This window comes from Halichoerus grypus, chromosome 3 (genome assembly GCF_964656455.1).
Source record: "Halichoerus grypus chromosome 3, mHalGry1.hap1.1, whole genome shotgun sequence".
Taxonomy (NCBI): domain Eukaryota; kingdom Metazoa; phylum Chordata; class Mammalia; order Carnivora; family Phocidae; genus Halichoerus; species Halichoerus grypus.
Genome location: NC_135714.1, coordinates 80003304 through 80016468, shown reverse-complemented (window position 1 = coordinate 80016468; position 13165 = coordinate 80003304). Strand labels below are relative to the sequence as shown.

Sequence of the window (13165 nt, the reverse complement as noted above, 5' to 3'; positions counted from 1 at the left end):
AATCATAACAGTGTAAATTAACCTGAAGAAAGTTTCCTAGACCTAATTCTGCTCAAGGTCTTAAAATGCTGTGTTAAAAGAATTAATATAGAACTTTAACATGTATGTTTTAGGCTATAAAAATGTGATGTAAGAGATGATTTATCAAAATGCTATCTTAAAATGCTGCTTTTTAAAAAAAATCTATAGGCTATAGTAAATAAACATAGTAGATATGCTCCTGCCTGAAACATATAAAATATCTAACATATCTAACATGGTTATATTATATTAAAACAGAGTTCTACATTTGTGTGCTTCACTTCTTATTATGCCTAAAATCTGCACAATTATGAAATTTCACTTAATTTCTAAGTAAAAGTAAAGTATAACACAAATTAAGAAATTTTGCTCTTTCTGTCCACAAAACTATATATGTGCTTTGAAATTTATGGCTATATTAGGTAATTCCATTTGAAAGATGATCTAGAACACTTACTTAAGCAAAAGGAAGTGTTGTGTGGCTTGGCATTCTTTCTTTTCCTAAAGCTCTGTAGGGTGCAGCAATCTTTGGAGTTGCCACTGACCCAAAGGAACAGGCTGCTTTTCAGCTACTCTAGTGGATGCCATGGTTTCTTCCAGTATTCATCTACTACCATGTGTAGCTCTGTTGGACATGTCAGGCTGTCCCTTTTTTCTATACTGTTTTGCTAGGTGTTACATTTGTCTCTGTACCCCAGATTCAAAGCCTTTGGGTGATCTGACTCTCTTATTTCCTTTTGTGTTATACTCTGGAGTGCCAAAGCAGTGTATACTCTATGTGCTATAGAGATTGGTGAGACAGCTCTTTCAATTTTTATTCATAGCTCTGTTCCTTCTAGTACTGACAAAGATCTGGGCTTGAGAATCATGTATCAACTAGACAACCTACTTATGATAATAATAGTAATAATATCTTTGATATAGTGATTTATAGTGTTATAGCTTCATAGTGTGTTAAAGCTGAATGTCTATAGTGAAGATAGGAAAATACCTCTCTGCTCTTTGCATTATAATTCATTAGAAGGGATCTACATATTAATAATCTAAGTACATTGAGACCACTTATAGTGCTGGAAATATTCCTAGTGGAAATAAGGATTAATCCTTTTTATTTATATAACAAGTTTTCCCAGGCTTCATTGGATTATGGGTATTAAAGAGAGTCACAATTTTGTTAATAACTCAAATGTAAGTTGTCTCCTCCTATTGATGTAGAGGTCTTCTAGCCTTCTGCAAACTTCTTCTCAGGTGTTTCTGGAAGTCCTCAGGGGTTGTCTTGACCATGCTCCTGAACAAGTCTATTTCCACTGAGACAGCTGCTGTTCTACCAGGCACTTCAGTCTCTTACCAGATGGTGCTCTCTGCTGGGCATTTCTGCCAATGTACTTGATCACAGCTAAAGCTGCATAATGAACTGGGGTGAAGTTGGGGGAATAATGTCTTTCTCTCTTTGTGTTATGTTGTATTATATGGGTCTAAAAGTAGCACTGAGTTTTACTACTGTTTAATGAAAGAGGTCTTCTAGATTTTTATCATAGCCTCTTTGTACCCTGTAGGTCACAGGCATAAATCCAGTGGGGAATGTTAGGGGGTGAATTCAGTCCACAGAAAATATTCAATATTTAGCATTGCTAAATGCTTTTTGGACAGTAAGATTTTCTTTCTTACTGGATGAGGGTCATTATGATTAGCTGCTTTCCATAGGATTAGTTTTCACATTCACCTTCTGGTTGATTTGCCCTATTAGTTCACTAGACACTTCAAAACATGTCTGAATCTTACTTAGACATAATTAATAACTCCGTTTCTCTACCCTCAGCTCCAACCTCCTCTACCACCCCAAGCAGGGAGTAAATAAGGGAAATCAAACCAGGGGAAACCTGTAGAGAAACTGCAGTTCAATTTCTCTGTGAGATTGCATCTATAAAAAGAATCAACAAAGGTCCTATTTCACTTCATGGAAACATCAAAGTTCTGTCAGAGATTTTGTTGGCCCCTATTTAATTCTTTAAGATCAGGTGGGTGTAGAAGGGAAAGTTTAGTTTTACTATGTTGTATTCTATAACATCTGAGGGCTAGTTAATGGTAAGTTCTGGGAAGTAAAAGGCATTTTCACATATTAGGGAATTTTAGTGCTGTACCAGATTCTTTTTGGATTTTCTTGTGGCATCCCAAAGCTTTCTGGAGTGGTACCTCTCTAAATAGAGTTTGTCCTCATTAGGGGCCAATGGCAGAGCTTCCAATTTATTTCCAACTGTGCATGCCAAGAATAGAGTGGGTGTAATATTGTTTTTCATCAATTCATGTAATGGCTCTGGCACAAATCTCCAAGGGTATTAGTAGTTTTGAGAATTGCTCCCTACTTACCACCCAAGAGTCCATCCTTATCTCTAGTTTCTGTCTCATTGGGGTCATCAATAAGCTTCAGAGGAGGTTCTTTTCACATGCGGTGAGTTCTCTTTCTGGTTGTAGTCTCTGCTGTGCTATATTTTCCAGAAATTCTTTGAAGTTTTGGAACATGAATGATACCTTCTCTTAGTTTCTAGTAGTGATAATTTGTGTCTATTTTATAGAATTTTTTTGAAATTTTGGTAGGAGTCGGGCAGATATGGGTTTGATTCACCATTTTGAATTGGAATTATACTTTATATTACTAATATTGCTATTTATTTCATTAATAATATAATGATAATTGAGAGAGGTTGGTTCCACTGTTCTAGAAGAGTAATACTCATCTGGGACAAGTGACACTGTTTTATGCAGTTAAGCTACAAGTTTGTTATGGGGATTTTATTTTTTATATGTATATAAATTGGATTATTAATCCAAGCTTATTTTAAAACCATATTTTTATAAATGTGAATTAAAAAATAAGGTAAGTAGACCAGAGTTTACCTTTTACCATCAGTTAAAAAATGATTTTTAAAGAAATTTTTAAATGATTGCTCAATTTAGAATCTATTAGGTCTACAAAAGAGAATTTCTGTAAGAGAAGTTACTGTTCTTATGTTACATTGTACTATTTTATTAATTTTTGATGAAACCATGTCCTTTAACTTCCCTAAAGTGAATTTTCAGGGTCATGCTTAAATTTTGACATTTATTATGGTGGATGCAAAGGAAACATGCTTGTTGATTTCTCATGTCACAAATAATTTCTTTGGCATTAAAGGACGAATCTGGACCTCAAGCATTAATAGAACGAACTGGGGGTAGTGTTTAATTTGTTTGTCATAAATTTGTTGCTATTTGAAAACTTTACGTGAATTTGTTATAGTTTTAAATACTAGGTAATTAGAAATTATCTAATATCTGTTGGTGATATTTGAATTTGAATTTGATTTCTGGAAATCAATTTAATTTCTATTTAATTAAGATCATTTTTAACATACTTTCTATTCCCTAAATCATACAGTTCTGCCCTGTCCTCCCTTGTTTAAATGATGAGCAGCTCATCTTAATTGTACTTAAGGTCTTAGGTTGCTGAGTGTCCTGCCAAGGGAAGAGCTGTTCATATTGGTTGAGGATATGCTAAAAGTAGAGATACTTCTCTAGGAATCCTGGCTGACTCAGGAGTAGGATAGGGCACAGCAGTGTTAATTTAGATTGAGAGAAGACTTTAGCAATTGTTGGGGGAACCCCCTTGACTAACGCTGTCCTTACTCTAGATTTAGACTTAAATGAAGTTGTTTCATGATTTATTTAAACTATGTCTAATCTTCACTTTTTTTTTTTTTTTTAAAGGATTTTTCCAATGCAACTTTGAAATACAAGGGGATACATTTTGGCAACTCTTTAGGAAGACTTGAGTTACCTATAAAGTCAGGGCCTGGTCCTGGACAGTATGATATAGTCCAGTAAGTAAACAATAAAATAAATAAATAAATAAATAAATAAATAAAGTATAGTATAGTATACCTTTAATGTAGTTCTTTACTAGAAAGTATTCTAATATATTCATTTGTGTCTGGCTCTGGTGTCCATTCTTCTGACTAAATGATAGATTTAGAAGCCATTCTCAGTGTGGGGTCAGAGCCATAGCATCAGTTTGGAGGTTATATTTATGAAATTTAACTAGGAAATACATTTCTGGTAGAATAACTTGTTCTGTATTTTCTCCTACTCCTACAGTAAGGCCTTAGACGTGGATCCATGGAAGACAAAATTGCGTAACAAATACCATGTTGTTCTCAGAATCTATCACCTGTTTTCCTCATTAAAATTTTTAAACAAGATCCAGCTTATCTGCCTGATTATTCTTCTCTCATAGAATGAGTTTTCTTATAAGAAGTCCCACGGTGATTACCTATCTAATTAGTTTCCTAGACAGATTCAAATACATCTATATACCAGTGGTGGCTGTAGCTGAGACTCTTTCTTAGACTCCCTTGCTAATATTCATTTACTGAACAAACATTGTTTGAATTCTTTCTGTGTGCTAGTACTACACATAGTAACTAGGAATAAAAAGAATAAAACATGATTCTTATTTTTGGGAATTTATACCCTATTCTCTTTTCTTTTTCATTTTTTTAACTCTCCTAATATGGGAGGTACTCCTTGTATTTTTATTCTTTTAGCAGAACACTAGAACTTTAATATATATATTTAGCTTAATGGGGTCTAACTTAATATCTTTGTCATTCTTCCAAACAAAACAAAGTCTATGAAATATTCTAATTAACTCTGTTCATCCCCTTGACATATGTTTTTGTTATTCAGTATTCTAATTTTATCCTTTTTTCTTTCAGTTTGGCTGGTTTGCTTGTCTGTCTGTCTTTCTGTCTGCCTGCTTGCCTGCCTACCTGCTCATCAATTTTATTGAGGTTTAATTATAATAAGGCAAAAGTAACCTTTTTAAAAAAAATTTTTAAATTTTATTTTATTATGTTAATCACCATACATTACATCATTAGTTTTTGATGTAGTGTTCCATGATTCATTGTTTGCATATAACACCCAGTGCTCCATTCAGTATGTGCCCTCTTTAATACCCATCACCAGGCTAACCCATCCCCCCCCCACCCTCCCCTCTAGAACCCTCAGTTTGTTTCTCAGAGTCCATAGTCTCTCATGGTTCATCTCCTGCTCCAATTTCCCTCTCTTCATTTTTCCCTTCCTACTTTTTTTTTTTTTAAACATATAATGTATTATTTGTTTCAGAGGTACAGGTCTTTGATTCATCAGTCTTACACAATTCACAGTGCTCACCATAGCACATACCCTCCCCAATGTCCATCACCCAGCTACCCCATCCCTTCCCCCCACCACTCCAGCAACCCTCAGTTTGTTTCCTGAGATTAAGAATTCCTCATATCAATGAGATCATATGATAAATGTCTTTCTCTGACCGACTTATTTCGCTCAGCATAATACCCTCTAGTTCCATTCATGTTGTTGCAAATGGCAAGATTTTGGTTTTGTTTTGTTTTGTTTTGCTTTTTTGATGGCTGCATGATATTCCATTGTATATATATACCACATCTTTATCCATTCATCTGTTGATGGACATCTTGGCTCTTTCCATAGTTTGGCTATTGTGGACATTGCTGCTGTAAACACTGGGGTGCACGTACACCTTTGGATCACTACATTTGTATCTTTGGGGTAAATACCCAGTAGTGCAATTGCTGGGTCGTAGGGTAACTCTATTTTCAACTTTTTGAGGAACCTCCATACTGTTTTCCAGAGTGGCTTCACCAGCTTGCATTCCCACCAACAGTGCAGGAGGGTTCCCCTTTCTCCGCCTCCTCACCAACATCTGTCATTTCCTGACTTGTTAATTTTAGCCATTCTGACTGGTGTGAGGTGGTATCTCATTGAGGTTTTGATTTGGATTTCCCTGATGCCAAGTGATGTTGAGCACTTTTTCATCTGTCTGTTGGCCATTTGGATGTCTTCTTTGAAAAAGTGTCTGTTCATGTCTTCTGCCCATTTCTTGATTGGATTATTTGTTCTTTGGGTGTTGAGTTTGATAAGTTCTTTATAGATTTTGGATACTAGCCCTTTATCTGATATGTCATTTGCAAATATCTTCTCCCATTCTGTTGGTTGTCTTTTGGTTTTGTTGACTGTTTCCTTTGCTGTGCAAAAGCTTTTTATCTTGATGAAGTCCCAATAGTTCATTTTTGTCCTTGCTTCCCTTGCCTTTGGCAATGTTTCTAGGAAAAAGTTGCTGTGGCTGAGGTTGAAGAGGTAGCTGCCTGTGTTCTCCTCTAGGATTTTGATGGATTCCTGTCTCACATTGAGGTCTTTCATCCATTTTGAGTCTATTTTTATGTGTAGTATAAGGAAATGGTCCAGTTTCATTCTTCTGCATGTGGCTGTCCAATTTTCCCAACACCATTTGTTGAAGAGACTGTCTTTTTTCTGTTGGATATTCTTTCCTGCTCTGTGGAAGATTAATTAACCATAGAGTTGAGGGTCCATTTCTGGGCTCTCTATTCTGTTTCATTGATCTATGTGTCTGTTTTTGTGCCAGTACCATACTGTCTTGATGGTTACAGCTTTGTAATAGAGCTTGAAGTCCGGAATTGTGATGCCGCCAGCTGTGCTTTTCTTTTTCAACATTCCTCTGGCTATTTGGGGTCTTTTCTGGTTCCATACAAATTTTAGGATTATTTGTTCCATTTCTTTCTTTTTTTTTTTTTTTTAAAGATTTTATTTATTTATTTGACAGAGACAGAGACAGCGAGAGCAGGAACACAAGCAGGGGGAGTGGGAGAGGGAGAAGCAGGCTTCCCGCTGAGCAGGGAGCCCGATGTGGGACTCGATCCCAGGACTCTGGGATCATGACCTGAGCCGAAGGCAGCCGCTTAACGACTGAGCCACCTAGGCGCCCTGTTCCATTTCTTTGAAAAAAGTTGATGGTATTTTGATAGGGACTGCATTAGATGTGTAGATTGCTCTAGGTAGAATTGACATCTTCATAATATTTGTTCTTCCAATCCATGAGCATGGACTGTTTTTCCATTTCTTTGTCTTTGTCATCCTCAGTTTCTTTCATGAGTATTCTATAGTTTTCTGAGTATAGATTCTTTGCATCTTTGGTTAGATTTATTCCTAGGTATCTTATGGTTTTGGGTGCAATTGTAAATGGGATCGACTCCTTAATTTCTCTTTCTTCTGTCTTGTTGTTGGTGTATGGGAATGCCACTGATTTCTGTGCATTGATTTTGTATCCTGCCACTTTACTGAATTCCTGTATGAGTTCTAGCAGTTTTGGGATGGAGTCTTTTGGGTTTTCCACATAAAGTATCATATCATCTGCAAAGAGTGAGAGTTTGGCTTCTTCTTTGCTGATTCAGATGCCTTTTATTTCTTTCTGTTGTCTGATTGTTGAGGCTAGGACTTCTAGTACTATGTTGAATAACAGTGGTGATAGTGGACATCCCTGCCGTGTTCCTGACCTTAAGGGAAAAGCTCTCAGTTTTTCCCCATTGAGAATGATATTCACTGTGGGTTTTTCATAGATGGCTTTCACGATATTGATGTATGTACCCTCTATCCCTACACTCTGAAGAGTTTTAATCAAGAAAGGATGCTGTACTTTGTCAAATGCTTTTTCTGCATCTATTGAGAGGATCATATGGTTCTTGTTCTTTCTTTTATTAATGTATTGTATCACATTGATTGATTTGTGGATGTTGAACCAACCTTGCAGCCCAGGAATAAATCCCACTTGGTCGTGGTGAATAATCCTTTTAAAGTACTGTTGGATCCTATTGGCTAGTATTTTGGTGAGAATTTTTTCATCCATGTTCATCAGGGATATTGGTCTGTGATTTTCCTTTTTGATGGGGTCTTTGTCTGATTTTGGGATCAAGGTAATGCTGGCCTCATAAAATGACTTTGGAAGTTTTCCTTCCATTTCTATTTTCTGGAATAGTTTCAGAAGAATAGGTATTAATTCTTCTTTAAATGTTTGGTAGAATTCCCATGGGAAGCCATCTGACCCTGGTCTCTTGTTTGTTGGGAGATTTTTGATTACTGCTTCAACCTTTTTTTAAGGTATGTAGTTCCTGATGATTGCTTTCCTTCCATTCCATTACACTTCTGACTAAATACCGCAGGCATAACCGCAACTCTGTCTAACCTTATTGCTCTGATTTTGCTTGGCAGTTTTTTGCTAACAGTCTCTTTTGTTTCTCCAACCCTATCCCACTCCCATTCTAATTCCTGGTTTTTTAATGTTACTTTTTCTTGGAGCTTTTTTATTTCCTGTGTTTCTTCTATTTGCATTTTCACTTTTGCTTAGGAATGTATCCATATAGATTGCATTCCAGACTTCTTCATATATGTCACCATTTCCATAATTTGTCTGCTTTTTGATTTTGCTGCCTTCACCGTATCTTTTATTTGGAGTTGTCTTGGTTCCATCTGGTACTTGACATTTTGTACCTATTTATTTATTTATTTATTTATTTACCTTTTGCTTTACTGATCGAGTCAGAATTATTCTGGGATATTTGATATAGTATAAAAGTGGAGATACTTGGTCATTGTAAATGGAAAGATAAGCTTCTAGGTCTCTTTTTGAGAAAGACATAGACCTAAATGATATGTGACCCTTCTGATCTCCCAAATATAAATTTGTTATCCACCATACTATTTGAAGTTTTGAAAACAAGTTCATTTGTTGAATTTTGTGTGAAAAAAATCAGCAAAGTCAGCATTCACTAGTGAACTGAGATGTTAAATGGGTATTTAAATCATAACAATATCAAAGAAAATATTTGCAATTATATAACTTAAGCATTTGTTTTTATGTTTTTCTATTACCTGTTTTTAAAAATGCTTATGTTCAATATAGTTCATTGGAAATGTTTAATATGAGTTTTTTTTTTTTTTTTGAAATGCTGTTTAAGAAATGGAAAAAATAGTATAGTCATATAGCCTATTTAAAAATAATTCTTGTAGGGGCACTTGGGTGGCACAGTTGGTTAAGTGTCCGACTCTTGATTTCGGAGCAGGTCGTGATCTCAGGGTCATGAGACTGAGCCCCATATCAGGCTCTGTGCTCTGTGCAGAGTTTGCTTGAGAGTCTCTGTCCCTCTCCCTCTTCCCATCCTGCTCGTGCTCTTTCTCTAAAATAAATTAATAAATCTTAAGAAAAAATTCTTGTAATAATATCTCAGTTATTGTGTTCTTATGGACAGTGTATGGCATTAAATGCTTCACCTATATTATCTACTGTAATCATTACAATCTTAAGAATTGGTTGTTACTATTTCCAGTCAGGTGAAGAATCTACTCTGAAGTTTAGAGAAGTAAGGTGATTTGTGTAAGGTCACACAGCTAGTAGGTAACAGTGCTAGGATTCATATCAGGCTGTCTGACTCTAATGCTTGGGCTGTTAATCACTTTTAGTTTCTTATTCTTTCTTGAGGTTGTGTAAGTTTCAGTGAAAATAAGCTTCTCTTTTATTTTTAAAGAACTTTCTGCCCCTTTTTTTGTTTTGTGATATAAATAGTTGAAATATCAAGGGATTTGAAATTTTAAAGGTGTTTTATGTTAAATATAATAGGAAACTTTTTTGGGTGGTTATTTATTTATTTATTTTAAAGATTTTATTTATTTATTTGACAGAGAGAGACACAGCGAGAGAGGGAACCCAAGCAGGGGGAGTGGAAGAGGAAGAAGCAGGCTTCCCATGTAGCAGGGAGCCCGACGCAGGGCTTGATCTCAGGACCCTGGGATCATGACCTGAGCCGAAGGCAGACGCTTAACGACTGAGCCACCCAGGCGCCCTGGTGGCTTTTTATTTAAACTAATATAAATCCCACATCCTATTTTTTTTGGAGTCATTATTAGTATAGGTTTATTATAATACTCTGAATTGAAAATGCACAACCAACATAGATGAATACATTTTACAAAATTTAGAATATATTGGCTTAACATATCCAGATGGTCTTACTGCATACTTTTTAAGCAGACAGTGTTGGTGTAAAATATTCTCTTTGCTCATATAAACAATTATATATTTGAAACTGAGAGCTCCTCAATTTTTCTGACTTTTCTAAAGGAAAAAGACACCTCATTATGAAAATATTAACATCAAGAAAGATAAACAACAAAATTATTGCTTAAATCTCCCACGATTTTATGAAGTAATAATATTGCAGGAGGAAAAAAAGGTAAGTTGAAATGTAGCTATTTTATCTACTTTCTATATTTTAAGATCATTGACTCTTATAATTACAAGGTTAGAGTACTCTTAGATCTACTCTGCCTGGTAGCTAGTTGTTATTCAGTGAATGTTATTGATGGAACTATACTTAAAATCTCTATCAAGTGATCACCATCTCTGCTTGAACACCTCTTGTGATAAAGGACTCACTAGCTCTAAGGTTTATTGTTTCAGTAGTGGACAACTCTGTTTCTTACAATTTCCTTCTTAAACTGATCTAAATTTGCCTGCCTCCTGCCTACTTTTTCTCCCTTTTCCTGTGACTTCTTTTCAATCTCCTTTTCAGTCTTTTTCTAGTAAGGATAAATGCTCCAAATATTTTTGACATTGTTCTCATTATTTAAATTCATGATAACTTATTTTCCTTTGAAGTTATCTGCGGATCTTCTTTAATTTTTGAGTCTCCCTCTTTCTCTTTCTCTCTCTTTTTAATATGATACTAGAACTAAGCATAATCTTGGTGTAGTCTGATTTGTACATAGTAAGATTTTCATTTTCCTTCTTCTGGATAGTATATATTTATTAATATAAAACCCAAGATTTCATTACATTTTTTAAAAAAAATTTATTATGTTATGTTAGTCACCATACAATATCATCATTAGTTTTTGATGTGGTGATCCATGATCCATTGTTTTCATATAAAACCCAATGCTTCATGCAGTACATGCCCTCCTTAATACCCATCACCGGGCTAACCAATCCCCCCTCCCCCCTCCCCTCTAAAACCCTGTTTGTTTCTCAGAGTCCATAGTCTCTCATGGTTCATCTCTCCCTCCAATTCCCCCCCCCCCATTTTTCCCTTCCTTCTCCTAATGTCCTCCATGCTATTCCTTATGTTCCACAAATAAGTGAACCCATATGATAATTGACTTTCTCTGCTTGACTTCTTTCACTTAGCATAATCTCCTCCAGTCCCATCCATGTTGATGTAAAAGTTGGGTATTCATCCTTTCTGATGGCTGAGTAATATTCCATTGTATATATGGACCACATCTTTATCCATTCATCTGTTGAAGGGCATCTCGGCTCTTTCCACAGTTTGACTATTGTGGACATTGCTGCTATGAACATTGGGGTGCATATGGCCCTTCTTTTCACTATATCTGTGTCTTTGGGGTAAATACCCAGTAGTGCAATTGCTGGGTCATAGGGTAGCTCTATTTTTAAATTTTTGAGGAACCTCCACACTGTTTTCCAAAGTGGCTGTACCAACTTGCATTCCCACCAACAAGGTAAGAAGCTTCCCCTTTCTCCACAACCTCTCCAACATTTGTTGTTTCTTCCCCTGTCCATTTTTGCCATTCTAACTGGTATAAGGTGGTATCTCAGTGTGGTTTTGATTTGGATTTCCCTGATGGCTAATGATGATGAACATTTTTCATGTGTCTGTTAGCCATTGGTATGTCTTCTTTGGAGAAGTGTCTTTTCATATCTTCTGCCCACTTTTTGACTTGATTATTTGTTTTTTGGGTGTTGAGTTTGAGAAGTTCTTTATAGATCTTGGATACCAGCCCTTTATCTGTAGTGTCATTTGCAAATATATTCTTCCATTCTGTGGGTTGCCTCTTTGTTTTGTTGACTGTTTCCTTTACTGTGCAGAAGCTTTTTATCTTGATGAAGTCCCAAAAGTTCAGTTTTGCTTTTGTTTCACTAGCTTTTAGAGATGTATCTTGAAAGAAGTTGCTGTGGGTGATGTCAAAGAGGTTACTGCCTATTTTCTCCTCTAGGATTTTGATGGATTCCTGTCTCACATTGAGGTCTTTCATCCACTTTGAGTTTATCTTTATGTATGGTGTTAGAGAATGGTCGAGTTTCATTCTTCTGCATGTGGCTGTCCAATTTTCCCAGCACCATTTATTGAAGAGACTGTCTTTTTTCCATTGCATGTTTTTTCCTGCTTTGTCAAAGATTATTTGACCATAGAGTTGAGGGTCCATATCTGGGTTCTCTATTCTGTTCCATCGGTCTATATGTCTGTTTTTGTGCCAGTACCATGCTGTCTTGGTGATCACAGCTTTGTAATATAGCTTGTAATCGGGCAACGTGATGTCCCCAGCTTTGTTTTTCTTTTTCAACATTTCCTTGGCGATTCGGGGTCTTTTCTGATTCCATACAAATTTTAGGATTGTTTGTTCCAGCACTTTGAAAAATGTCATTGGAATTTCGATCAGGATGGCTGAAGGTATAGATTGCTCTGGGTAGTATAGACTTTTTAACAATGTTTATTCTTCCGATCCATGAGCATGGAATATTTTTCCATCTTTTTGTGTCTTCTTCAGTTTCTTTCATGAGTGTTTTGTAGTTCCTAGAGTATAGATCCTTTACCTCTTTGGTTAGGTTTATTCTGAGATATCTTATGGTTTTTGGTGCTATTGTAAATGGAATCGTTTCTCTAATTTCTCTTTCTACAGTTGCGTTGTTAGTGTATAAGAAAGCAACTGATTTCTGTGCATTGATTTTGGATCCTGCCACATTACTGAATTGCTGTATGAGTTCTAGTAATTTGGGGGTGGAGTCTTTTGTGTTTTCCACATAAGGCATCATGTCATCTGTGAAAAGAGAGAGTTTGACTTCTTCTTTGCCAATCTGAATACCTTTTATTTCTTTTTGTAGTCTGATTGCTGTTGCTAGGACTTCTAGTACTATGTTGAACAATAGTGGCAAGAGTGGGCATCCTTGTCATGTTCCTGATCTTAAGGGAAAGGCTCTTAGCTTTTCCCCATTGAGGATGATATTCGCTGTGGGTTTTTCATAGGTGGATTTTATGAACTTGAGGAATGTTCCCTCTATCCCTATACTCTGAAGAGTTTTAATCAGGAAAGGATGTTGTATTTTGTCAAATGCTTTTTCTGCATCAATTGAGAGGACCATATGGTTCTTCTCCCTCCTCTTATTAATGTGTTCTATCACATTGATTGATTTGCGAATGTTGAACCATCCTTGCATCCT

General features: G+C 36.0%; 1 protein-coding gene across 1 annotated transcript in view; it reads left to right on the top strand.

Moving 5' to 3' along the window:
• Positions 1-13165, top strand: part of STPG2 (sperm tail PG-rich repeat containing 2) — a 314912-nt gene that overhangs the window by 28847 nt on the left and 272900 nt on the right. Inside the window, exons 4-5 of the mRNA XM_078068237.1 lie at positions 3766-3878; positions 10049-10160. Coding sequence (XP_077924363.1) covers positions 3766-3878; positions 10049-10160 — 225 coding nt within the window. The remainder of the gene's footprint in view (positions 1-3765; positions 3879-10048; positions 10161-13165) is intronic.